The 27,851-nt window shown below is 40.1% G+C and overlaps 1 protein-coding gene and 1 non-coding gene across 2 annotated transcripts in view; one reads left to right on the forward strand and one right to left on the reverse strand.

Moving 5' to 3' along the window:
- Positions 1–26,878, reverse strand: part of RABGAP1L (RAB GTPase activating protein 1 like) — a 369,153-nt gene extending 342,275 nt beyond the window's left edge. Inside the window, exons 1-6 of the mRNA XM_049776425.1 lie at positions 26,707–26,878; positions 18,327–18,519; positions 16,197–16,407; positions 14,707–14,881; positions 7,484–7,641; positions 277–387 (exon numbers count right to left, since the gene is read on the reverse strand). Of these exons, the coding sequence (XP_049632382.1) occupies positions 277–387; positions 7,484–7,641; positions 14,707–14,881; positions 16,197–16,407; positions 18,327–18,519; positions 26,707–26,844 (986 nt within the window). The 5' untranslated portion in view covers positions 26,845–26,878. The remainder of the gene's footprint in view (positions 1–276; positions 388–7,483; positions 7,642–14,706; positions 14,882–16,196; positions 16,408–18,326; positions 18,520–26,706) is intronic.
- Positions 4,395–4,501, forward strand: LOC126015094 (U6 spliceosomal RNA). Its single transcript, XR_007497991.1, has one exon. It is a non-coding gene; the product is annotated as a U6 spliceosomal RNA (small nuclear RNA).
- Positions 26,879–27,851: the final 973 nt, after the last annotated feature.

Below are 27,851 nucleotides of genomic sequence, written 5' to 3' on the forward strand. Positions count from 1 at the left end.
AAGAATAGTACAGTTTAGGAACCAAGAAAGATAGTACAGTAATGGATAGGATATTTGCCTTGAATGTAGCCAACCCAGGTTCAATCTCCATTATCCTATATGGTCTCCCAAGCTCTCAAGGAGTGATTTCTAAGTGCAGAGCCAGGAGCAAGTCCTAAGCACCTCTGGGTATGCCCCCCCAAAAAAAGTGTAATACAGCTGTAATTCAATAGTGCTTTTCTCCTGAAATATATCATCACTACAAGATTTGGCAGCATTTAGAAACAAGTAGCTTACCTTTCAATAGCTAATTCTTTGTTGGAAAGTTGTTGCACTGTAATCACAACCTTCTTTTCTATTCCTTGTTTTAATTTGAAATAAAATTTATCTCTATCCTTAGGCACTGGACTGAAAGATAAAAAAAGAAAAAATTTTAACACAACTATTAGTACATTGGTGATTCTAAATCAGGAATGTAGTTCAAAAGTAGGTTACAAATTCAAAAGTACAATAAATCATTATTTCATTACACTGATAAACTTTGATTTTTAACAAACAATAATGTTTCTCTTTCCTTCCCTTATCTTCCATTTGCTTACCTTCCCTTTCCTTTCCTTTCCTTTTCTTCTTTTCTTTTCACACCTAAAAGTCCTCTGGACTTAATTCTGGCTCTGCTCTTAGAGATACTACAAATGGCACTGGGGAACCATATATAGTGCCATGAATATAACTTGGACTGGCTGTGTGCAAGGCAAGAAGTACTCTCTGGCTCTAAATATATGAATCTCTAAGATATTAATATACAATAAAATGAAATGTGATTGTTTAAAAAAAGTATATTATATAGAGTACATGCTTAGTATGATGGCTCGGGGTTCAATCCCCAAAAGAAAAAAAAATAGAATTTCAACACTGAACCAAACCAATAAAATATTTAAGCAATAACACCCTTATCAAGCTATAAGATTCACCTTGGTAGAGTAACAAATTAAAAAATCAAAGCCAGGGGCCGGGTGGTGGCGCTAGAGGTAAGGTGCCTGCCTTGCCTGCGCTAGCCTAGGACGGACCGTGGTTCGATCCCCCGGTGTCCCATATGGTCCCCCAAGCCAGGAGCGACTTCTGAGCGCATAGCCAGGAGTAACCCCTGAGCGTCACCGGGTGTGGCCCAAAAACCAAAAAAAAAAAAAAAATCAAAGCCAGAACAGAACTGTAATTAATTTTAACTATATTTTTATTAGAGACTTCTATTTAATTTCCTTTTTTTCTATTTTATTTCTGACTGAAGTAAAACCCAACATTTTTCTGTTTTGTTTTTTTTTTTTTTTTTTGGTTTTTGGGTCACACCCGGCAGTGCTCAGGGGTTACTCCTGGCTCCATGCTCAGAAATTGCTCCTGGCAGGCACGGGGGACCATATGGGATGCCGGGATTTGAACCGATGACCTTCTGCATGAAAGGCAAACGCCTTACCTCCATGCTATCTCTCCGGCCCATACCCAACATTTTTCAATGATAACATAATACTTTAAAAATTAGGGGCCAGAAAGATCATATAGCAGACATGCCTTGCACATGTTCAAACCAAGTATGAGCCCACATATGGTCCCCCAAGTCCCACCAGGAGTGATCCTTGAGTACACAGACAAAAATAAGCCCTGAGCACAGCCAGGTGTGGCCCCCAAAATTTTTTTTTGTTTTGTTTTTGGGCCACACCCTGTGACGCTCAGGGGTTACTCCTGGCTATGCGCTCAGAAGTTGCTCCTGGCTTCTTGGGGGACCATATGGGACGCCGAGGGATCGAACCGCGGTCCGTCCTAGGCTAGCGCAGGCAAGGCAGGCACCTTACCTCCAGCGCCACCGCCCGGCCCCAAAAATTTTTTATATTTTTTTAAACTTCAAGTTTTTTCAGTTTAACAAACTTAGGGTGATTTTTTTAAGATTGTCACATTTGGGGGTCACAAAATAGTACCGGGGGGGGGGGGTTATGACACTTGCCTTGCGTAATGTCCACCCTGTAGTTAACATTAGCATCACACACAATATCCTCCAAACCACCAAAGATTACTATTGAACACCCTGGATATGGCCCGAACCTTCCCTGTCCCATTCCCAAAAGAAAATATATTGTTGCATTTCCAATTTAGCTACTATAGTCATGAACAGTTTTAATACAATAAAACCCAAGGCAAAGAAAAAGCTTAATATTAGGCATCTAGATTTTGTAATGACTGATGTATCTAAGTAAATATAAATAGGACATATTAAAAAAGTAAGATATAAAAAATGTAAGATATAAATCAGAAATAGTTAAATATGAGCCAGTCCTAAGAGGTAGCTTATTAAAACTATAAATGTCTAATACATTAACTGTTTCTCTACAAAAGAACACCTGAGTAATTGAGATTTTTATCTCAATAAATTTAAAAATGAGAAGCTGGAGCGAAATTACATTGGGTAGGTCATGTGCCTTGCACACAGTTGACCACGATAAAATCCACTTCATCCCATATGACACCCTGAGCCTTCCAGGAATGATTCCTGAGTGCAAAGAAGTAACAATTCCTGAGTACCACCAAGGGTGACCCAAAAACAAAAAACAAAAAGACAAAATACCTATCTATAGCTGTTAGAATTAAATTCCCAGGGCCAGAGAGATAGCATAGCAAGTACAATGTCTGCCTTGCACACAGCCAACCTCAGTTTGACCCCCTGCATTCCATATGGTCTCCCAAGGGGCCAGAGAGATAGCATAACAATAGGGCATTTGCCTTGCATGCAGCCAATCCAGGACTGATGGTGGTTCAAATCCCAGCATCCCATTATGTTCCCCCAAGCCAGCCAGGAGAGATTTCTGAGCGCAGAACCAGGAGTAATCCCTGAGCACTGCCAGGTGTGACCAAAAAAAAAAAAACCATAATGATCCCCCACGAGAGATTTCTGAGCACAGAGCAAGGAATAAACCCCTTAGCGCTGTTGGATATGGCCCAAAAACAAACAAACAAACAAACAAACAAAAATAAGTAAGAATAAATAATGCCACTATTAAGGCACACAGAGATCATTTAAAAAATGTTCATTTCCGGGCTGGAGCAGTGGCACAAGCAAGCAGTGGCGCAAGCGGTAGGGCGTTTGCCTTGCACACGCTGACTTAGGATGGACCGCGGTTTGATCCCCCGGCACACACTGACCTAGGATGGACCACGATTTGATTCCCTGGCACTCCATATGGTCCCCCAAGCCAGGAGCGATTTCTGAGCGCATAGCCAGGAATAACCCCTGAGCGTCAATGGGTGTGGCCCAAAAACAAAAACAAAAAACCCACTAATTTCTTATCTACTTTTAATGAATAGAAAAAAGTGCTAAAACAGATTAAATAAATGTATAACATGATATAAAGAATCATGAGGGACCAATGAGGTGGCACTAGAGGTAAGTTGTCAGCCTTGCAAGTGCTAGCCAAGAAAGGACCGCAGTTAGATCCCCCCAGCCAGGGGGAATTTCTGAGCGCTTAGCCAGGAGTAACCCCTGAGCATCAAAGGGGTGTGGCCAAAAAAAAAAAAGAATCATGAAATCACAATTTAATAGAATGATTTTTATATTATTGTCAAGAAAAATTAAGTATCTAAAGGTGAACTAAAATAACTCTAGAGGGGAGGAGGGTGGGCAGACATCTGGCCTCCGGTTTCCTCCTTGATTCTGGAGACCAGCTCTTGCCAGGTATGGGGTTTGGGGAGGCCCCATACCAGAGCCCTTCTCCCTGGCCTGGGGAGTGCTGGGAGGCTTGGCAGGCCCCCAGCCATCCTTGTCTTTTTCCCCTGACTCCAGGCCTTCCCTGGATGCCAGCTCAGATGGCCAGAAGTGGGTTCAGCTGGACTCTTAGTGGTCTTCAGGCTTCCCCCCTACCTCTCCCTACACTACATGGAAATGCACTTTGGGAGGAGGGCGGGCCGTTTTAGTACTGGTTTATGTTGGGACAGACACTGGAATTTTTTTCTCCTTGTTTTCCTATTGATAGTATTATAAGCATATATTTTATATATCCATAACATCCATCTTGTAATGTGACCTTGATACTGCCCTACAAATCTCATTTCTAATATTTTACTGCCTCAGTCCCAACCCTTATTTCCCCCTATCTTCTCAGTAGGTGCAGCTCATGGCATGAAGCTCACCACATAGAGTGATGAGTGCAGTTAGAGAAATAACTACACTGAAAACTATCATAACAATGTGAATGAATGAGGGAAAAAGAAAGCCTGTCTCGAGTACAGGTGTGGGTGGGGTGGGGAGGAGGGAGATCTGGGAAATTGGTGGTGGGAATCCTGCACTGGTGAAGGGAGGGTGTTCTTTACATGACTGTAATCATACAACTACAATTATATTTGTAATCATGGTGTTTAAATAAAGATAATTTATAGTGCTCGCTTCGGCAGCACATAAACTAAAATTGGAACGATACAGAGAAGATTAGCATGGCCCCTGCGCAAGAATGACACGCAAATTAGTGAAGCGTTCCATATTTAAAAAAAAAAAAGATAATTTATAAAAAAATAAAATAAAATAACTCTAGAAATAAAGGTAATAAATCTAGTATTTGCATTGATTGTGGCTGAGAAAAGTAAAATGAAGTTAGTCTTATTTTACTGAATGTTCTCCAATAGCAGAATTTTTCATATTAAAAACAGAAATTTGGGGCTGGAGAGGTGGTGCTAGAGGTAAGGTGTCTGCCTTGCAAGCGCTAGCCAAGGAAGGACTGTGGTTCGATCCCCCGGCATCCCATATGGTCCCCCCAAGCCAGGGGCAATATCTGAGCGCTTAGCCAGGAGTAACCCCTGAGCATCAAAAGGTGTGGCCCGAAAAACCAAATAAAAAAAATTTTTTTCGGGGCCAGAGAGATAGCATGGAAGTAGGGCACTTGCCTTGCATGCAAAAGGACAGTGGTTCAAATCCCGGCATCCCATATGGTCCCCCAAGCCTGCCAGGAGCGATTTCTGAGCATAGAGCCAGGAGGAACCCCTGAGCGCTGCCGGGTGTGACCAAAAACCAAATAAAAAAAAAAAAAAACCCAGAAATTTTTCATAAAATTTCTGAAATGCATAAAATACCATATATACTCGGGTCATACAGGTTATTTGATTCGGTACACACACCCCTAATAGAATGCACGTAGTCTCCAGTCGTCTTCTGCAGTCTGCTGGAGGGGGCAGTGCTTCAGGTTAGTCCACAAGTTACGGCTGAGCTGAAGAAGTAGGTGGTTGAACTGAACTATATGCTACTGAACTATTTAACCCACAATATTCTGTGCTTTTTATGAGACCGACAGCAGAGATGATGATATATGTGAACTCAGTGATGATGACAATGTCTATGCTGATACCCTCACGTCAGATACAGCTGAAGCTCTGGACATACAGATGATGAGAAGAGGAATCCAGTTTTCAATTATTTTAACCTTTGTGATTTAGCTTCATTACCTATTAAGCTACAGTTTTCTGCACTTTATTTAAAGTTTTAAAGTTATTGTTGCTAATTTACAGTTTTTCTTTAGCAATAAATATTGAAAAATATTTATCTTACTGATTCCTCAATTACTGTAATTGTTTTGGATATATATTTTTATTTTTGAAATTTACCAGTGGCTGCTGCATTTTCTACCTTGGCTTATACTCGCGTCACTAAGTTTTCACAATTTTTTTGTTTGTTTTTGGGCCACACTCAGTGACACTCAGGGGTTATTCCTGGCTCTGTGTTCAGAAACCGCTCCTGGCTTGGGGGACCATATGGGACGCTGGATGATTGAACTGTGGGGTCTGTCCTAGGCTAGCGTGGGCAAGGCATACACCTTACTGCTTGCACCACCGCTCCAGCCCCAGTTTTCACAATTTTTAGGGTAAAAATTAAGGAGATTAGCTTATACTCAGGTCAGCTTATACTCGAGTATATACAGTAAAATATATTTTTCAAATACATTGGGAGGTCAGTGCCAGGGATTAAAGTCAAGGTCTCAAATATACAAACCAAGTGTTCTGCTACTGAGCTACATTCACAGTCCAACTACATATGAAGTTGTTTTGATCCCCATCAAAAAATGGAGAGAAGAAATGAACACACAATTCCTCAAAGAAGAAATACAAATGGCCAAAAGACACATGAAAAAATGCTCCATGGGGCCGGGAAGGTGGCGCTAGAGGTAAAGTGTCTGCCTTGCAAGCGCTAGCGTAGGACGGACCGCAGTTCGATCCCCCGGTGTCCCAAATGGTCCCCCCAAGCCAGGGGCGATTTCTGAGTGCATAGCCAGGAGTAACCCCTGAGCGTCAAACGGGTGTGACCCAAAAACCAAAAAAAAAAAAAAAAAATTGCTCCACATCACTAATCATCAGGGAGATGCAAATCAAAACAACAATGAAATCCATCTCACACCACAGAGACTGGCACATATTACAAAGAACAAGAACAATCAGTGCTGGAGGAGATGTGGAGAGAAAGGAACTCTCATTCACTGCTGGTGGGAATGCCATCTAGTCCAGCCTTTATGGAAAACAATTTGGAGATTCCTCAAAAAACTGGAAATTGAACTCCCATATGATTTAGCTATACCACTCCTAGGGATATACCCTATAAACACAAAAATACAATACAAAAATGCCTTCCTCACATCTATATTCATTGCAGCCCTATTTACAATAGCCAGACTCTGAAAACAACCAAGATGCCCTTCAACAGATGAATGCCTAAAGAAACTCTGGTACATATACACAATGGAATATTATGCAGCTGTCAGGAAAGATGAAGTTATGAAATTTTCCTATACATGGATGGACATGGAATCTATTGTGAGGAGGAAAGTAAGTCAGAGGGAGAGAAACAGACACAGAATAGTCTCACTCATCTTTGGGTGTTAAGAAAAATAAAAAACATTATTGTAATAATGCCTAGAATGGAGATGAGGGCTGGAAGGACTGGCTCACAAAGTGTGGTGAGTTTACTTAGAGAGATGACTACACTATCAGGACAATGTTAATGAGTGAAAGAAGTAGAATGCCTGTCTCAAATACAGGCAAGGGGGGTTAAGGAGGGAGATGGGGTCATCGGTGATGGGAATGTTGCACTGGTGAAGGGGGGTGTTCTTTTTATGACTGAAACCCAACTACAATCATGTCTATGATCAAGGTGCTTAAATAAAGATATTATAAAAATAAATAAGATTGTTTTGTTGTTTGGAGGCCAAACCTGGCAATGCTCAGTGCTTATTCCTGGCTGTGCCCTCAGAAATTAATCCTGGCAGGTTCAGCATGAACATATGGTATGCTGGGAATCAAACCCAGCAAAGCATACACCCTCTCTGCTATGCTATTGCTCCAGCCCTACATTTAAAATTTTATACTAATATATACTTTCTAGAACCTTTATTTAATTTAGATATGATTTTATACCATAGATATTATATATATATTAAATCATAAACATGATTTAATACCAATTCTCATGCTTTTCAAATAACCTCACCTAAAGTTCCCTTTTCCATCATCTTCTTTGACCTCCAAGGAGACACTAAAGGTGAACACATCACTGTCAGGGGTAGGAATTACTGAATCTTTAACATCAGATACTTGTCTTGAAGAACGTTTGAATGCTGTAGAGAAACTATATAAAATTCTGCTTACCTGAAAAGTAAAAATGGAAAATAAAATTAGGCAAAAGGTTTACCTTCCTTCCCAGGTCTTTAATCTGTACCTTTCACAGGTCACAATGTTCTTTAGCAGATCAAATATAAACTATATTCCATTGTTTATTCTAAGAACACGAATATACATTATGTTTCTTTCACCTCTGGCATTTAAATATGGTAATGATGCTGCATTATTTAAGTTTACATCAAAAAAGTCATAATTATATCTATGTATAGATATTCTCAGGCCTGAGAATAAAATGGACTGTGAATCCTAAGATAATTACTAGAATGATATTAAATCCTAATTTTACCCAGTTAAGATATGCACACATAATCTTAAATTCAGTCCTCAATATTCAGAGCTCAGATTAAAGGGAATGAAGTTAAATACATACACAGTAAAATGATTTAAAGAGATCCCAATGTTGTCATGATTTAAATGTGTTGCAGGACTTCCAGAATGAATACATTAATGATCTTATCTATTCTCTAGAAATTGAACAACAGTGGTGACTACTTTTAAGTATGTCTTAGAAGGACAAAGGCAGAGTACTACAAAAACCTTGAGAACTGCTCCAGAAATATATTTTTCATTCAGTCACCATGAGATACAGTTAAAGTTGTTGATGGTTGTTTCAGTCATACAATGTTCCAACACCCACCCCTTCACCAGTGTACATTTTCCCCCACCAATGTCCCATTTCCCTCGCCCTCAGCCAACAATCTCCCTCCCTTTCTCATTCCTCCTCTCTAACCTTCTCCTTTTCTCCAACTCTCCCTCTCCCACTCCCTTCCCCATTACTGCAAGGATATCATACACACCCTTTCAGAAGCAAGGATATGTATGCAACCCTTGTTATAACAAGTAATGACACGCATATATATACATGACTGTAACCTTAATGACAGCACTTAAACTGCATTTAACACTGACCACATTTTACAAATTATTTTTCATAAGATCAAAATGATTTTTAATTCCTAAATTTGAAAAAGCTATATGGCAATCTAAAGATTGATAATGTAAGTAGTTTTAGAAATAATGATTCTCAATTTCTATAGTTATTGGAACAGATTGGTGAACAAAGAACATCGTGAAAATAAAACTTTAAGAAACTAAAACTAGAAATTCTTTCTCTCACTCTCTCTCACACACACACGCATACAAATAACCAAGAATAAGCGTTTTGTAAGCACTTGGCAGAGGTTTATTATTAAAGCAGTAATTACAGAAAATATAAATGAACAGAAACCATATATCTGGGTATTTGACTAACATTGTTACTGTTGGTGTATTTGGAAGAGAAAAGAGAGAGCATAAGTAGCTGTGTGGAAAGAAGATATACAAACACATCACTCTGATGAAATTGTGAATAACTTTTATTTTCTCTTTATTTTAACACATTCCAAATTCTAAGTATTACATACACAAACACAAAATAGAGATGAATTAAAGATCTGAACAAGTAGAATTAAGCTCGAACTAAAAAATTTCTCATGAGGGCAAGAGAAATATTACAATAAGTAAGGCATCTACCTTGCACACAGCTGACCCAGGTTCAATACCTGCAGGGATAACTCCTGAAGATAGCATATCAAAAATAAAATTAAAAAAATCAAGCAGTGGAATGAAAAGAATATTTTCAAATCTTAAGTCTGATAAGTATGTCTGATAAATATGAAATATTTTAAAAATTATGTAAATCAACAAGAGAATAATCTGATGATAAATGGACATATAAAAAAATAAAATACCATATGATCCAGCTATTCCACTGCTGAGTTTTTATAAGAATGATAAAATATAATTCCAAGATATATATATATGCATACCCATATTCATTGCAGCATTATTCATATAGAGCCAAAGTTGAAAATAGATTACATAATTATCCACTAGCAATGAGTGGGTAAAAATATAGTAATGGCAACTATGCTACTTACTACTCCTGCTTGAAAACTTGGGTCCTTGTATATGCAAAGAATGAGCCCCTGACCCCTCAGCTCTCTTCCCTAGTCCCATGTCTTGTATCTTCAACTGACAAACTTCAGGTCTCATCCAGGCAGTCTACACACAAAAAGAAACAAATTATAATTACAGGGCACATATATTAGCAATAAAAATGTCTGTGCCAATCAAAACACATCCAAATACTAAGGATTAGTCCTTTTACCAAAGGAAAAAAACCTTCTAGAAATCAGAGTACCAGTAAATGCAACTAAGAGATTTCAGATTAAAAGGGAAATTTTGGGGCCTGGGCAATAGCATGGGGGTAGGGCATTTGCCTTGCATGCAGCCGACCCGGGATGAACCTGGGTTCAATTCCTGGCATCCAATATGGTCCCCCAAACCTGCCAGGAGCAATTTCTGAGCACAGAGCCGGGACCCAAAAACCAAAGGGGGGTTGCAATTTCTTTTTGGTAGAGGCTAGCTCAACCTGTAAATTTTGTGGTTTAAAACAAAAATTTTTTTTGTTCTAGTCATACCCAACTGTGCTCTATGAGAGCACAGAAACTAAGACTCTATGGAGAGCTTTCATTTTTGAAGGGGGAGATTAGGAGAGGTTTGGGGCCACATTTAGAGGTGCTCAGGGCTTACTCCCCTCCGCAGCACTCATCTATACCGATCACAGTCCTTACCACAGGCTGAGGGAAGATTGTGTGTTGGGGTGCATTGTAGGGTATTGCCCAAGTCAACTACAGAAAGGCCAGTGCCCTAACCACTGTCCTCTCCTCCAAGCCTGAGACTTTGTACTCCCCATACCCCACTGAAGAGTAATTTTTTTTGAAAAGTAAGAAAAACACAAAGGTAGCTTGGAGTATAAGCTATTTGATTGAGAAATCCCTTTATAAAGCATACCTGAAAGATAAAAATCCACATTTTTTATAATATTTAATGGGAAATTTCTTTTTTTTTTTTTTTTTTTGGTTTTTTGGGCCACACCCTGTGACGCTCAGGGGTTACTCCTGGCTATGCGCTCAGAAGTTGCTCCTGGCTTCTTGGGGGACCATATGGGACGCCGGGGGATCGAACCGAGGTCCGTCCTAGGCTAGCGCAGGCAAGGCAGGCACCTTACCTCCAGCGCCACCGCCCGGCCCCAAATGGGAAATTTCTATTGAAAACTTTATGGGCCTTCAAAGTTAAAGACTACCATTTGAGAATCATTCCTATGATCTAGTCTGTTAGTACAACCATATAATTAGAAAAACCATACCACTTATACTCCAAACCAAAGAGGAACATAAGACCTCGGACTAAAATGTTACACTGTGCCATGAAATGGTATGAATATCACTTAAATGCTCAGCACAATATCTAGTTTAAAATTCCTATTAATATTAGATTATACTTCACATTAAAATAATTTCTTGGGGCCGGGCGGTGGCGCTGGAGGTAAGGTGCCTGCCTTACCTGCGCTAGCCTAGGAGACGGACCGCGGTTCGATCCCCCGGCGTCCCATATGGTCCCCCAAGCCAGGAGCGACTTCTGAGCGCATAGCCAGGAGTAACCCCTGAGCGTTACCGGGTGTGGCCCAAAAACCAAAAAAAAAAAAAAAAAAAAAAAAAAATTTCTTAGAGCAGGAGAGATAAGAGTGGGTAGGGAACATGCATGAGTCCAACCCAAGTTCCATTCCCAGGATCTTACATGGTCCCTCAGGCACTACCAAGAATGATTCCTGAATATATAGCAGGAGTAACCCCTGATCATTGTCAGGTGTGGCCCCCCAAAATTGTATCTCTCCTTTAAACAACAGATTTTAACACTAATACCTCAATGTACAATTCTGGAAAACGAACTCTAACAGAAGTGAAATACAGATATCATTTTCTGATTGCTTGCAATAGAACAAAATCCTCTTTAGAATACAATACTATTATGTATGCCACATCCAAAATGATCAGGCCAAGAATTTTCTAGTATTATCCAATGGCTCCATAATGACAATCTTCCCACACTACCAAAATCAACATATGCTGTAGTAATTCAAAATGAAGATTTCATACCGTAACAGTTTCTTGAAAATGCCGGCAGCCTAGTCTCTTCCAATTTCCTTTGAAGAGGAGTTTGACTTCTCTAAGCAGTAGATCGATCCTCCAGTTTTTGCACATTCGCTTTCTTAGTTTTGAATGTCAGTGATCAGGAGAGCACACAGATATGTGAAATGATGACTGCCAAAATGAAATGCCAGGACTCTACTACCCTCTGGTTCCCCATCTCTATAGCAGAGTTGGAAGGATCTGAAATAGATCACCGCATTCGCAAACACACACATTCTTTCCATTTATTATTTGCACTATTTACCCTGTGCCAGACACACATACCCATTCACTCTGTTATCAGTAAATGTTGTCATGTGAAACAAACATACAAATCAGAAATAACATTCAGATCTAAGAAATCAAAATTGGAAACACTTAAGCTTGAATTTCTAAAGGAGTCACTAGCTTCTGACAGCAAAGTTTTGTGACTACAATTTAAATTGTAGTGTCTGGGGCCAGAGAGATAGCATGGAGGTAAGGCATTTGCCTTTCATGCAGAAGGACGGTGGTTCGAATCCCGGCATCCCATATGGTCCCCCGAACCTGCTGGGGGCAATTTCTGAGCATAGAGCCAGGAGTAACCCTGAGCGCTGCCGGATGTGACCCAAAAACCAATAAATAAATAAATAAGTAAGTAAATAAATAAATAAATAAATTGTAGTGTCTATGGCATGTTAGTTTTAGTTTAAATCACCAGAATCAAGCATCAATATGAAACTCTATGTATTTAGTATCAAACCCAGAAATCTACATTTCTATGAGTTTCCATGTTGTGCAGTGAGAAATCAACTCTCAGAAATCTAGTTACTACAATAGTATATTGGTTTAGTAGTAAATTTAAAAAACTACTATTGGGGCATTTACTGCTGACAATTTATATTTCTACGTAAATATACCTGAAACACTACTCAACCAATTCATTTATTGTCATCAAGGTGGTTTAAAAACTGAAGTTCTATAGGGCCGGTGAGGTGGCGCTAGAGGTAAGGTGTCTGTCTGCCTTGCAAGCGCTAACCAAGGAAGGACCGCTGTTCGATCCCCTGGCGTCCCATATGGTCCCCCAAGCCAGGGGTGATTTCTGAGCGCTTAGCCAGGAGTAACCCCTGAGCATCAAACAGGTGTGGTCCAAAAAACCAAAAAAAAAAAAAAAAAAAACTGAAGTTCAAATACAACTTTAAAAAAAATAGGGCCGGGAAGGTGGCACTAGAGGTAAGGTGTCTGCCTTGCAAGCGCTAGCATAGGACGGACCGTGGTTCGATCCCCCGGTGTCCCATATGGTCCCCCAAGCCAGGGGGGATTTCTGAGCGCATAGCCAGGAGTAACCCCTGAGTGTCAAACGGGTGTAGCCCAAAAAAAAAGTAAAAAAAAATAAAAGAGGGGCCAGAGAGATAGCACAGCAGTAGGGCATTTGCCTTGCACAGGGCAAACCCAGAACTGACAGTGGTTCTATTCCCAGCATCCCATACGGTCCCCTGAGCCTGCCAGGAGTAATTTCTGAGTGCAGAGCCAGCAGTAACCACTGAGTGCCGCTGGGTGTGACCCAAAATCCATTAAAAAAGAGGGGGGTGAAGAGATAGCATGGAGGTAGGGTATTTGCCTCGCATGCAGAAGGACAATGGTTTGAATCCCAGCATCCCATATGGTCCCCCAAGCCTGCCAGGAACAATTTCTGAGCATAGAGCCAGGAGTAACTCCTGAGTGCTGCCGAGTGTGACCCAAAAACAAACAAACAAAAAAATTTAAATTAAATTAAACATAAATAAATAAAAGAGCTGCCTAAGCAAAGTACTGAGGATCAAATGGCAACTCCCAAGCAACCAGGGAACGGAGCGATAGCACGGGTATGGTGTTTGCCTTGCAAGCAGTTGACCCAGGATGAACTTGGGTTCGATCCCCTATGTCCCTTATGGTCCCTGAGCCTGCCAGGAGCAATTTCTGAGTGCAGTGCCAAGAGTAACCCCTAAGTGTAACCAGGTGAGCCCCCACCTCCCCCCCCCCAAAAAAAAACCAAGCATAAAACGGTCAGGTGATCAAGTGGAAGGTTCTATGCCAGATAGCTAGTGACAGTGTTGTAACAATGCTTGGGTCCTAGAAGCCTCTGGAGTGTTCAGGCCTTATTCCTGGTTCTGTGCTCAGGGATCACGTAGGAGTAGTACTCAGGGCTTACTCCTAGCTCTGTGCTCCGGGTTCACTTTCAGCAGGCTCAGAGGGGAATTAAACTCAGGTCAGCTGCATGCAAGGCAAATGCACAGAATTCAGTGGTCCTCAAACTATGGCCCTCGGGCCACATATTGTATTTGTATCTGTTTTGTTTCTTCATTGCAAAATAAGATATATGCAGTGTGCATAAGAATTCATTCATAAGTTTTGTTTTTACTATAGTCAGACCCTCCAATGGTCTAAGGGACAGTGATCTGGCCCCCTGTTTAAAAAGTTTGAGGACCCCTTATATGATCACTGACCCCTCCCCCCAAAACAAAATCAATTTGTCTAAGCCTTGGCAACTGCTTCCTTGGTGGGACGGGTAGAGTGTTAATCAGGTGGGATTTTTTTTTCTATAAACATGTTAAATTGGGATCCAGAGAGATAGCACAACAGGTAGGGCATTTGCTTTGCATTGCACACATCTGACCTCAGTTCAATTCCTGGCATATGGTCCCATATGGTCCCCTGAGCCTGCCAGGAAAAATTTCTAAGTGCAGAGCCAGGGTAACCCTTGAGCGCTGCCACATGTGACCCAAAAACAAAACAAACAAACAAAAAAAAAAGAAACAAAAGAACAAAAAAAAAAGTTTAGTTTGGAACTCCCTACCTACTCCCTATCTCTAAAGTGCAAACAGCTCTCCATTTCAACTATCCATAGTCAATTTATATCATTACAATAAAATCTTTCTGTTTAGAAATATACTCCAAATATGTAATTGGTATATATCTCACACATTTATATGACAGTGAGGTTAGGGTTCAAAAATATAAACCTAATTCAGCTCTAGAAAACTGCAACAATAATACTTACTGCCTCTCTAATTTCACAGGAGAAAACATGTATCTGAAATTCTTCTGACCCATGTGAACTCTCTGTAAATGAAAAGCAATTGCTTTCAGGTGTCCCGTCATGTCCGCGTGCACAGAATACCACCTTATAGATTGGAAAAGATGCTATCTCCTTATTTCTAGATTGGTCTATAATTCTGCAAGACAGCAATGAAAAATAAGATTAAGTATAGGAACTGAAAAACAAAGTCAAATGATTTTACTACATCAATATTGAACAAAAACAATCAACTAAAAAAAATCACCAAAAAATGATGCAGGAAAACAAATTAAACCCTCAATATGTATAAATGTGTGAGCATACATATAAAGATACACTTGCAAATTCTTCATCTTCTTTGACAATTACTTCATTCTTATATGTTTCCTATGAACCAAATCACTGACTTCCAAAGTCCAGAAAATCTAATAATACAGGCCTAGTAAAATCTGTCACCCATTCTATCTTAAATACTCATCTGTACAGTAGTCGTGTACTACTGCTATGGCAAAAGAAATTTCAGTAAAAACAGCATGGCCCATCCTGAATGGTACACTTTGTTTAAAGTGGACCTGAAATGTATGCAAGTCCTAAATCATTTTTCTGAGACATTTTAGTAAATTATTAAAGAAAGAAAAAGATGAGAGCAGTTTCAAAGATAAGCTCAACAACATTTAAAAGATGAGTCTGTGGGATTTAGAAGCAAATAATTTTAAGCTTTCCTGTACAAATTCTAAGCCATAAAAACATAAAACTCTTGGAGCCAGAGTGATAGCACAGCAGCTTGGCATTTGTCTTGCAGGCTGTTGACCCAGGACGTTCTGGGGTTTGATCCCTGGCATCCCATATGGTCTCCTGAGCCTGCCAAGAGCAATTCCTGAGTACAAAGGCAGGAGTAACCCCTGAGCACTACTGGATATGACCCAAACACTAACAAACAAAAAAATAATGTAAAACTCTTTAGGATATCAAACTATGAAAATAAAGTGTAGCTTCTGAAAGACAAAATAAACTAAGTAGATAAACTGTTTTGATACTTTTGGGAGATGTTACATAAAGCAATCTATAAGTTCATTTATAGAGACTTTATAATTTTTGTCAATAACAAGGTGAAAGGATTTTAAGTGTCTTAAGACTAAAAAAATACAAACTGCTAATATGTATACTTTATTTTTATATTGTAAGCATAATTTTGCAAATTCTCCAGTAAATAAGACTGTCTAAGCCTAAACATGTTTACTTTTCCTTTTTGGGGGGGACCACACCCATTTGATGGGGGGGGGGGAGGGGGGAACCTTGATCCTTCCTTGGCTAGCGCTTGCAAAGCAGACATCTTACCTCTAGCTACTTTACAAGCTGATTGAGTAAAAGTGAATTCAGTTAAGTCGTAGGTCTGATTTATGACAGAACATACCCACCCGAAAAACAAAACCGTAATATACATCTAAGAAAATAAAAGAATCAGAGCTTACCTCACAGAGCCTTCTGGAACATTTGGCACATACAGAGTAACAAGAGAAGGATACTGACTGAAAGATTTCATAGTTGCCATTGCATGTAAAGCCTCCACTTCATTCCGTGGAGAAGAAACTTTCATACAGCCTAAGTAGGTGAGTTTGTTAAATAAAACACTATCTTCTTCAGGCAGTCCACTTGGAGAAGATGGTCTGGGTGTAGAAATTTCTAAAAAATTAAAATGAGAACATTCAATAATAAACTAATGCAAAACCAGAGAATGAAAAACTGCAAATAAAAATGAGTTACCTGTGTTTTCATTCCTTTAATATTTGTTTATCCTATATCTAAATTCAGAGTTCTAGAATCGGCCATTTAAAGCTTTCAAATCTCTTAAAGTATTATCTTGCTTTCCTCTAACTTCTTGAGTTTTATTTGAGTTTTATGTATGTATGAGAGACCATTCTCAACTCACTCTGACTATGAGTGTGCAGTTCTAGAAACCAAATTCCCAGCCAGGCATATGCTACCTCTTTTTTTTTTTTTTTTTTTTGGCTTTTTGGGCCACACCCTGTGACACTCAGGGATTATTCCTGGCTATGCACTCAGAAATCGGTCCTGGCTTGGGGGAATCATATGGGACACCAGAGATCGAACCAAGATCTGTTCTGGATCAGCCACATGCAAGGCAAATGCCCTACTGCTGTGCTATCACTCCAGCCCCTGTATTCTATCTCTTGACCTGTCTCTCCCAATTCTATACTTACTTAAATTAAGTAAAACAAAAATCATATATATATATATATAGTACTGTGGATAAGGCACTTGCCTTGCATGTGGAAGTCCCAAGTTTGATCTCCAGCATTTTATATGATCCCCCAAGGATCACTAGGAATGATTCCTGAGCATAGAGCCAGGAGCAACCTTCTGAGCACTGCCAGGTGTGGCCCAAAAAGTATAAATAAAATACATATATTACTTATGCTATACACACACACACACACACACACACACACAAAGGAAGCAGAATGATAATATAGAGGGTATTACTGTCTTGCATCCAGTCAACTGGGCTTCAATCTCCAGCATCTCTTATGTTCCCCTGACCCCCACCAGGCTTGATCCTTGATCAAGCACAGAGCTATGTATGGTCCAAAAAACAAATTCGTAACTAAAAATAAAAATTTCAAGGATAGGGCCCAGAGAGACAGCACAGCGGCATTTGCCTTGCAAGCAGCCGATCCAGGACCAAAGGTGGTTGGTTTGAATCCCGGTGTCCCATATGGTCCCCTGTGCCTGCCAGCATAGCCGGGTGTGGCCCAAAAACAAAAACAAAAACAAAAAAAAAAAATTCAAGGATAGGACCAGAATGGGTCATACAGTGGGTATGGTACTTGTCTTGTGTGCAGCAAACCTGGGTTTGATCCCTGGCATTTACCTATTTGCCGGCGTATAAGACAACCCTTCAACCCATGAAAAACTTCCTAAAAGTCAGGAGTCATATTATATGCTGGTATACGGCATGCTGAAATTTGTTCCAGCTTCAGGGACAAGTGAACTGCACCCCTCTTACTTTTAAGAAGTAATTTACTTTTAAGACTTTTAGGAAGTTTTTCATGGGTTGAAGGGTCGTCTTATATGCCGGCAAATACGGTAATATGGTTCCCTGAGTCCAGCAGGAGTAACCCCTGAGCACAGATCCAGGAGTAAGCCCTGAGCACTACCAGGTATGTCCAAAAATCTAAAAACAAAAATAAAAATGTCAAGGATATATAGCAAAGCACTAAATAATGTAATCACTCATGTTCTTTGTAATATTTAATATTTCATTTTTAATTATATATTTATGCATCTGTTCAATAAATAGTTGAGGGTCTGCTGCATGTCAAGTAATACTGGAGGGACTTGAGGACCCTGATATAATCCCTGTTTTCAAAATACTGAACTGTTTTGATAAGGAAAGATAAAAAACAGAAGCAAAGAGGAACTCCCAACCAGAACAGAAAAACTGGCCTCCGTCTTAACAAAACAAAACTAGTAAGCTTAAAAAAAAAAAAAAAAAAAAAAAACTAGTAAGCTTCCTAATTTTCATCTAAAAATTTTCACTAGCACTTTATACAATTTCTCTTCTGATTTGAATATAATACCTGTATTTGATGGATTCAAAATTAATTGAAGAGATGGCTGATTGGCATGACTGGCTGAAACATCTCCAAACGAATAGTCTGAAATCTCACTCGAACTTTGATAATCAGCAAGAGGACTGCTTTGCCCTTTTTCAGAATCTCTCAATATCTCCTCCATCGCTTTTTCCAATTGTTCATCACCATTAGAAACTATCTGTAGACAAGACAATTTTGTTAAAATTCTGGTTCTAGAGCTTTCTATAATGGGAATACATTTTATATCTAGAAAAGATAAAAATAATATATTTAAATGTAACCAGTGAACATCATAAGTTTATGCCTTTGTACCTATTTCCAAAGATATAAAATCCTAAATTATAAATCCATATAAATTAGATGATTAGTTTGAGAAACAATGCTTCAGAGAATATCTCAGTTTCCAACTACATCTATTCTAAAATGTTATTCATAGAGATCTGCATTTGCAGTGGAAAATCTGAACCATACTTGACAGTGTTCAGGGGCTACTGGCTCTAAGCACAGGGTTCACTCCTAGAAGTGTTCAGGGGTCCAAAAAAAAAAAGAAAAAAAAGAAGTGTTCAGGGGAATTATGAGGTAGAAGGGATTGAACCAAGGTAGACAACCTGCAGGCAAATGCCTTAACCCTGCACTACTATATCTTCATTCTTCCTTTTATTTCTTTCCTCTTTTTTTTTAAGAGGTGGGACTGGGTTTTTGTTTGGGGGCTACACCTGGCTATGCTCAAGAATTACTGCTGGAAGGTTTAAGTCAATCAACATAATACACTATACCAATAAAAAACAAAAATCAGGGGCCAGAGAGATAACATGGCAGTAGGGTATTTGCCTTGCATGCAGAAGGACAGTGGTCCGAATCCCAACATCCCAAATGGCATATGGTCCCCCAAGTCTGCCAGCGTGATTTCTGAGCATAGAGCCAGGAGTAACCCCTGAGCGCTGCCGGGTGTGACCCAAAAACCAAAAAAAAAAAAAAATCATATGATCATCAATAGATGCAGAGAAAGCATTTGCCAATATCTGGGAACCATTCATGATAAAATTCTGACCAATAAGGGAATTGAACTTTCTTCAATATAATCAAAGCCAATTACCACAAGTCAGTGGCAAACATCTCAATGGGAAAAAACTAAAAGCTGTTCCTCTATATGGCACAAGACAAAGTTGCCTACTCTTGCCACTTCTATTCAATATAATACTGAAAGTACTTGCCTTAGTGAAAAAATGCCCCATATACCATATCTGCCATATTTCCAACCCCAAGTGAGGAGGGTTGTCTGAAGCAGGGTCATTACATGAATTAACAAACCAAGACAGTCATGAGGGAGAGAATCATGGAGTCAGTGGCTTCTGGCTCTGTGGGTCCACTCTGTGAAACCTCTATTTACCAGTTAAAATCCCAACAGAGAGGGAGAGTTGAGTGAGAAATAAAAGTTGATCTAGTCTAGGTGGACTTTTACATGTCAAAGGGATTGGTGAAAAAGAGGAAGCAGGGGAATGCCTTTGTTCAAGGTGTTCCAAAACCATTACAATTAAGTGAGAAAAAGATATAAAGGGCATCTATATAGGAAACGAATCAAGCTTTCACTATCTGTAGATGTCATACTATATTTGGAAAATCCTAAAGACTACAAAAAAGCTTCTAGAAACAATAGATCTTGAGGCCGGAGACATAGCATGTAGGTAAAGTGTTTGCCTTGCAATCAGAAGGTCAGTGGTTCGAATCCCGGCGTCCCATATGGTCCCGGAGCCTGCCAGGAGCGACTTCTGAGCACAGAGCCAGGAGTAACCCCTGAGCACAGACAGGTGTGACCCAAAAATCAAAACAAAACCAAAACCAAAAAAAAAAAAAAGAAAAGAAAAGAAACAATAGAACTTTTTTTTTTTTTTGGTTTTTGGGCCACACCCAGTAACGCTCAGGGGTTACTCCTGGCTATGTGCTCAGAAGTTGCTCCTGGCTTGGGGGGACCATATGGGACGCCGGGGGATCGAACCGCGGTCCGTCCGAGGCTAGCGTAGGCAAGGCAGGCACCTTACCTTTAGCGCCACCGCCCGGCCCCAGAACTTTATATTAAAGTGGCAGGTTACAAAATTCATGCACAAAAATCCATGACTTTTCTATATACAATGAAAAAGAAAAGAGATTAAAGAATATTCCATTCACAGAAAATCAAATTATTAGAAAATCAAATATCTTGAAATCAACTTAAGTAAAGAATGAAAGATATATCCAGAGAAAACTACAAAACACAGCTTCAAGGAATAAAAGAGAACACTGGGAAATGAAAACACATACCCATCATGAATTGGGAGGATTAAAGTCATTAAAATGGCAATACTTGGGGCTGGAGCGGTGGCACAGACAATAGGGCATTTGCCTTGCACGTGCTAACCTAGGACGAACGCGGTTTGATCCCCCAGCATCCCATATGGTCCCCCAAGCCAGGAGCAATTTCTGAGTGCATAGCCAGGAGTAACCCCTGAGCGTCATTGGGTATGGTCTGAAAACAAAACAAGGGCCCGGAGAGTAGCACAGCGGTGTTTGCCTTGCAAGCAGCCGATCCAGGACCAAAGGTGGTTGGTTCGAATCCCAGTGTCCCATATGGTCCCCCGTGCCTGCCAGGAGCTACTTCTGAGCAGACAGCCAGGAGTCACCCCTGAGCACCGCCGGGTGTGGCCCAAAAACCCAAAAAAAAAAAAAAAAAAAAAGAAAACAAAACAAAAAGGCAATACTTCCCAAAGCATTGTACAGATTTAATGTGATCCCTATAAGGATGCTCATGACATTTTCTCAAATAAACAGAACAAACATTTCTAAAATTCATATAGAACAATAAACTTCATAAATAATTAAAGCCATCCTTCGGGGGAAAAGATGGGAGGAATCACTTTCCCAATTTCGAACTGTATTATAAAGTAGTAGTCATTAAAACAGCATGGTATTAGAATAAAGACAGGCCCTAAAAAAAAAAAAAAAAAAAAAGACAGGCTCTCAGATCAATAGAACAGACTAAAATATCCTGAAACTAACCCTCAGGCATATAACTGATTAACCTTTGATAAAGGGGCAAGAAATACAAAGTGGAATAAGGAAAGCCTCTTCAACAAGTGGTGTTGGGAAAACTGGTTAACTACATGCACAAAAGTGAACTCAGACCTCTCTTTAACACCATGTCAAAAGTCTAATCAAAATGGATTAAAGGGGCCAGAGTGATACCACGTGATAGGGCATGCCTTGCACACAGCTGACCCACCAAGTTCAATCCCCAGCATCCTATATGGTCTTCTGAGCCTACCAGGATCAATTGCTGAACTCAGAGCCAGAGCTCTTGCAAAAAAAAAAAAAATTAAAGATCTTGATATCAGACCTGAAATCAAAAAGATAGGCAAAACATTCCATGACACTGAAACTAAAAGTATCTTCAAAGAGGAAACACTGGGGCCAGAGAGATAGCATGGAGGTAAGGCGTTTGTTTGCCCTTCATGCAGAAGGACTGTGGTTTGAATCCCGGCATCCTATATGGTCTAGTGCCTGCCAGGGGCGATTTCTGAGCATAGAGCCAGAAGTAGTAACCCCTGAGCACTGCCGGTTGTGACCCAAAACCCAAAACCAAAAAAAAAAAAAAAAAAGGAAACACCAATGACCAAGCAAGTAGAAGCAAAGGTAAATAGATGGGACTACATTAAACTAGGAAGCTTCTGTACCTCGAAGGAAATAATGCCTAGGATACAAAGACTACTCAAAAAATGTGAGAAACTATTTACCCTATAGTTATCTGACAAGGGGTTAATATCTTAAATATATAAGGTACTGGTAGAGCTTAAAAAGAAAAAAAATTTGGGCCCGAAGAGGTAGTACAGCAGCGTTTGCCTTGCAAGCAGCTGATCCAGGACCAAAGGTATTATGCTGAGCAAAATGAGTCAGAGGGAGAGGTATAGACATAGAATGATTGCACTCATTTGTGGGATATGGAAAAAAAAGATAGTTTGACATTAATATCATACTATACCAGCAAGACCCAGGGGGACCAGTCCATGGTAGGAAGTTTATAACAAGTGTACAGTTATGGCAGGAGGAAAAAGCCACTATGACAATGATAGCTGAAAATGAGCACTTTGGGGGCCAGCGAGGTGGCGCTAGAGGTAAGGTGTCTGCCTTGCAAGCGCTAGCGTAGGACGGACTGTGGTTCGATCCCCCAGCGTCCCATATGGTCCCCCCAAGCCAGGGGCGATTTCTGAGCGCATAGCCAGGAGTAACCCCTGAGCGTCAAATGGGTGTGGCCCAAAAACGAAAAAAAAGAAAAGAAAAGAAAATGAGCACTTTGAATAAGAATTAGGGGCCAGAGAGATAGCATGGAGGTAAGGCGTTTGCCTTTCATGCAGAAGGTCATTGGTTTGAATCCCGGCATCCCATTATGGTTCCCCGAGCCTGCCAGGAGCGATTTCTGAGCGTGGAGCCAGGAGTGACCCCTGCTGCCAGATGTGACCCAAAAACAAACAAACAAACAAACAAACAAATTGGGTGCTGAAAGGAGGTAAAGTGATATGCATGATATTCCCTCATTAACAATACTGCAGGGGGCCAGTGCGGTGGCTCTAAAAGTAAGGTATCTGCCTTGCCAGCGCTAGCCTAGGACGGACCGCGGTTCGATTCCCCCCCCCCCCCCGCGTTCCATATGGCCCTCCAAGCCAGGAGCGACTTCTGAGCTCATAGCAGGAGTAACTCCTGAGCGTCACCGGGTGTGACCAAAAAATAAAAAAATAAAAATAAATAAAAATACTGAAAACCACACTGTCTAAAAGGAGAAAAAGAGAGGAAGAGAGAGACAGAGAAAGAAGAAAAATGTCTGCCATGGGCAGCAGGGGAGAAAGCAGTTGAGTGTGAGAAAAACTGGGGACACTGGGGCCCCGAGAGATAGCACAGCGGTGTTTGCCTTGCAAGCAGCCGATCCAGGACCAAAGGTGGTTGGTTCGAATTCCGGTGTCCCATATGGTCCCCTGTGCCTGCCAGGAGCTATTTCTGAGCAGACAGCCAGGAGTAACCCCTGAACACCGCCGGGTGTGGCCAAAAAAAAAAACAAAAAAAAAAAAAACTGGGAACATTGGTAGTGGCAGGAAATGTGCACTGGTGAAGGGTGCTGGACATTGTATGACTAAAACTCAATATTGAACAACTTTGTAAAAGTTGTAAATGTAAAACTAAGTTCAAATTTAAGTTTGAAAGAAAAAAATGGGGCCCGGAGAGATAGCACAGCGGCGTTTGCCTTGCAAGCAGCCGATCCAGGACCAAAGGTGGTTGGTTCAAATCCCGGTGTCCCATATGGTCCCCCGTGCCTGCCAGGAGCTATTTCTGAGCAGACAACCAGGAGTAACCCCTGAGCACCACCGGTGTGGCCCAAAAACAAAAACAAAGAAAAAACTATTAAATAGAAATGTTTATAGTTTGGTACATGTGTATTGCCAGCTCATGCACATGGTACATGCATGCATATATTGCCCAAATCCCCCCTCTTGAGATGTGGAGTTTCATATTTGAACACTGGATTGTCTACTGTGGAGAAGCGCACATTTTCTCTTGAGCATGTTACTCTTTCACTTTTCTCTCTCCCTTCCCTTTCTTCAAAATTTCTAAATGAAACTTGTCTTTACATCCAAAATAATAAAAGAAATATTGGGGCCGGAGAGATAGCATGGAGGTAAGGCGTTTGCCTTTCATGCAGAAGGTCATCGGTTCGAATCCCGGCGTCCCATATGGTCCCATGTGCCTGCCAGGAGCAATTTCTGAGCATGGAGCCAGGAGTAACCCCTGAGCACTGCCGGGTGTGACCCAAAAAGCCACAAAAAAAAAAAAAAAAGAAAGAAAAGAAATATCAGGGCCAGAGTGATAGCACAGCAGAAAAGCATTTGCCTTGCATGCTGCCAACCCAGGACAGACACAGGTTCAATCCCCGGCATCCCATATGGTCCCCCAAGCCTGCCAGGAATGATTTCTGAGCACAGAGCCAGGAGTAACCCCTGAGCTCCACCAGATGTGGCCCAAAATCCAAAGAAAGAAGAAAAGAAGAGAAGAGAAGAGAAGAGAAGAGAAGAGAAGAGAAGAGAAGAGAAGAGAAGAGAAGAGAAGAGAAGAGAAGAGAAGAGAAGAGAAGAGAAGAGAAGAGAGAAGAGAAGAGAAGAGAAGAGAAGAGAAGAGAAAAGAAAAGAAAAGAAAAGAAAAGAAAAGAAAAGACAAGAAAAGAAAAGGGAGGGAGGGAGGGAGAGAGAAGAGAAAGAAAGAAGAAGAAAGAAAGAAAGAAAGAAAGAAAGAAGAAAGAAAGAAAGAAAGAAGAAAGAAAGAAAGAAAGAAAGAAAGAAAGAAAGAAAGAAAGAAAGAAAGAAAGAAAGAAAAAAGAAGAGAGAGAGAGAGAGGGAGGGAGGGAGGGGAGGGAGAGAGAGGGAGGGAGGGGAGGGGAGGGAGAGAGAGAGAGAGAGAGGGAGGGAGGGGAAGAGAGGGAGGGAGGGAGGGAGAGAAGAGAGAGAGAGAAAGAAGAGAAAGAAAAGAAAGAAAGAAAGAAAGAAAGAAAAGAAAGAAAGAAAGAAAGAAAGAAAGAAAGAAAAGAAAGAAAGAAAGAAAGAAAGAAAGAAAGAAAGAAAGAAAGAAAGAAAGAAGAGAGAGAGGGAGGGAGGGAGGGGAGGGAGGGAGGGAGAGAGAGGGAGGGAGGGAGGGAGGGAGGGAGAGAGAGAGAGAGGGAGGGAGGGAAGGAGGGAGGGGGAGGGAGGGAGGGAAGAGAGAGAGAGAGAGAAGAAGAGAGAGAAAGAAAGAAAGAAAGAAAGAAAAAGAAAGAAAGAAAGAAAGAAAGAAAGAAAGAAAGAAAGAAAGAAAGAAAGAAAGAAAGAAAGAAAGAAAGAAAGAAAGAAAGAAAGAAAGAAAGAAAGAAAGAAAGAAAGAAAGAGAGAGAAAGAAAACTATCATGGGGCTGGAGAGATAGCACAGCTGCATTTGCCTTGCAAGCAGCCGATCCAGGACCTAAGGTGGTTGGTTCGAATCCTGGCATCCCATATGGTGAATGCCAGGAGTAACCCCTGAGCACTGCTGGGTGTGGCCAAAAAAAAAAAAAGAAAGAAATATCGACAGTATATATCACTTTACAGGTCACAATTATGATTTTCAACTTCTTTACAAATTTTGCTTTCTAGCTGTCTAAAGTAAAACTTCTAATTTCCTTCCTTATATTTAAGTTACCATATTTTGTTCAGTTTTTGCAAAAAAAAAAGTTTAAAAAAAGTAGCTTGGGGACCGAAGAGATAGCATGGAGGTAAGGCATTTGCCTTGCATGCAGAAGGACTGTGGTTCGAATCTCGGCATCCCATATGGTCCCCCGAGCGATTTCTGAGCATAGAGCCAGGGGTAACCCCTGAGTGCTGCCGGGTGTGACCCAAAAATGAAACCAAAAAAAAAAAAAAAAAAAAAAAGTAGCTTGGAGGCCAAAGCAGTGGCACAGCAGTAGGGCATTAGCCTTTCATGCAGCTGACCTAGGACAGACCGGGTTCAATCCCCCAGCGTCCCATATGGTCCCCTAAGCCAGGAGCGATTTCTGAGCACATAGCCAGGAGTAAACCCTGAATGTCACTGGGTGTGGCCCCAAAACCAAAAAAAGAAAAAAAAGTTTGGCATAGTAATATCAATTTTTTAATTGTTAATAATTTTATAAAACTCTTCTCAAAACATTCAATAAGTATTTGATAATTTGAGGGTTTCATTTTATATTGATTTAACCTTAAAAAATAAAACATGTAACTAGCAGGTTTTTTAGTTTAGCTACCCTCTAGGAACAAAACTCTTCTATTTTTATTTCTAGAGGGTAGCTATATAATTCTCATAATATATATTTGGGCTTTCTTTGTTATTTGACTTGGGGAAAAACACCAAAATAAGTAAAATTCATCTCCTCAGAAAAGCCTGATCTGCAAAAAATAAAACACGTATGTTTATAAACTAATCAGACAGGTCTAGTGTTAAGTCACATACTAGAATAAGTCAAAACAAAACTACAAAGACTCAAGTAGAAACAAAGCACAATTCTTCATATAATTAACTTGTAAAACCCAGCCATTAAAGACAATACAGAAATTACATTTATGTAAGATTTAACCATATAGTTTAAAAGAACAATTATCCTTACCACTTATATTCTTTCTTTCTAAAAGTAATCCAAAATTAAAGGTAATCAAAAGCAAATTTTAAGAAATACATGACCCAAATAATTAGTTGTTGAATAAATTATTGATTTCAAGATCTACACTTCAAAAATAAGCTGGGATTTACATCATCTGTTTCACCCACTTAAAAAGCAATAAAAATATATATGCAAAACACAAAATACCTTTAGTTGAGGCTTTTCATCATATTTTGAAGTAGTATCATCTGCATGCTGAGGAACCAAAACAAATTCTTCACTGTTTAGTGTAGTCACAGAATCCGATGACCCACTAACCTTCTGTAATGAAGCTCTGACCTCCATTTCACTTCTGCAAACTTTTCTTCCCACATCCACCTGTTCAAAACCACAGGAATTTAAAATGAGACTACTATAGGAATAAAAACATAAATTAATAAGCACCAGGATTTTTCATATTTAAAAGACTGAAGACTGAAAATCACATGAAGATTTACACTCAGCTGCTAGACAATTATCTCAAAAGTGGAGAGGTTAACTTCTTAGAGGAGGCCAAGTACTGGAAAGGTACTCCAACTGAGCTTCCAGACTAAAAGAAAGGTATTGTTCCCTGAAAAACACAAACCCACTATTTCTCAACTGAACTGATTTGCTACTGTTTGACTCATTTCTCTAAGATATACTGTTTTGTTCTTTTTTTAGGGAAGTACAAAACTAAAAGTACCTATAAATTTATGCAGGTATTGACTGAAATTACTTTAAATCTAAATGTTTCCAAACACTCTCAAAGCCAACTAGTGCACCTTAAATTCGGTGTCACAATTTTATTAATACAGAAATCAGGGCCAGAGAGGTAGTACAGGGATTAAGGTAAACTTAATGCAGCCAACTTTGGTTTGACTCCTAGCACTGTATATGGTTCCCCCAATAACCACCTGGAGTGGTGATCCTGGCACCAAAGCTAGGAATAAGTCCTCAACACTGTGAGTGTGGCCCAAAACAAAATGTTTATTAGTTATATAAAGAAATCTATGCATCAACATCCTAAACTATATAATCTCTTTTACAGACTTACTAACACTACTTACCACAGGACTCAAGGGAAATAGAAGTGTTAACCTTATGATTGTATATCAAACAATATTTCAGAAAATAAATGTAGTATAATTGTGCTTTCTGGATAGATTCTTTTTTTTTTTTGGGGGGGGTCACACCCAGTGGTGCTCAGGGGTTACTCCTGGCTGTCTGCTCAGAAACAGCTCCTGGCAGACACGGAGGACCATATGGGATACCGGGATTCGAACCAACCACCTTTGGTCCTGGATCGGCTGCTTGCAAGGCAAACGTCGCTG

Source organism: Suncus etruscus, chromosome 7 (assembly GCF_024139225.1).
Source record: "Suncus etruscus isolate mSunEtr1 chromosome 7, mSunEtr1.pri.cur, whole genome shotgun sequence".
In the NCBI taxonomy this organism is placed as follows: Eukaryota; Metazoa; Chordata; class Mammalia; order Eulipotyphla; family Soricidae; genus Suncus; species Suncus etruscus.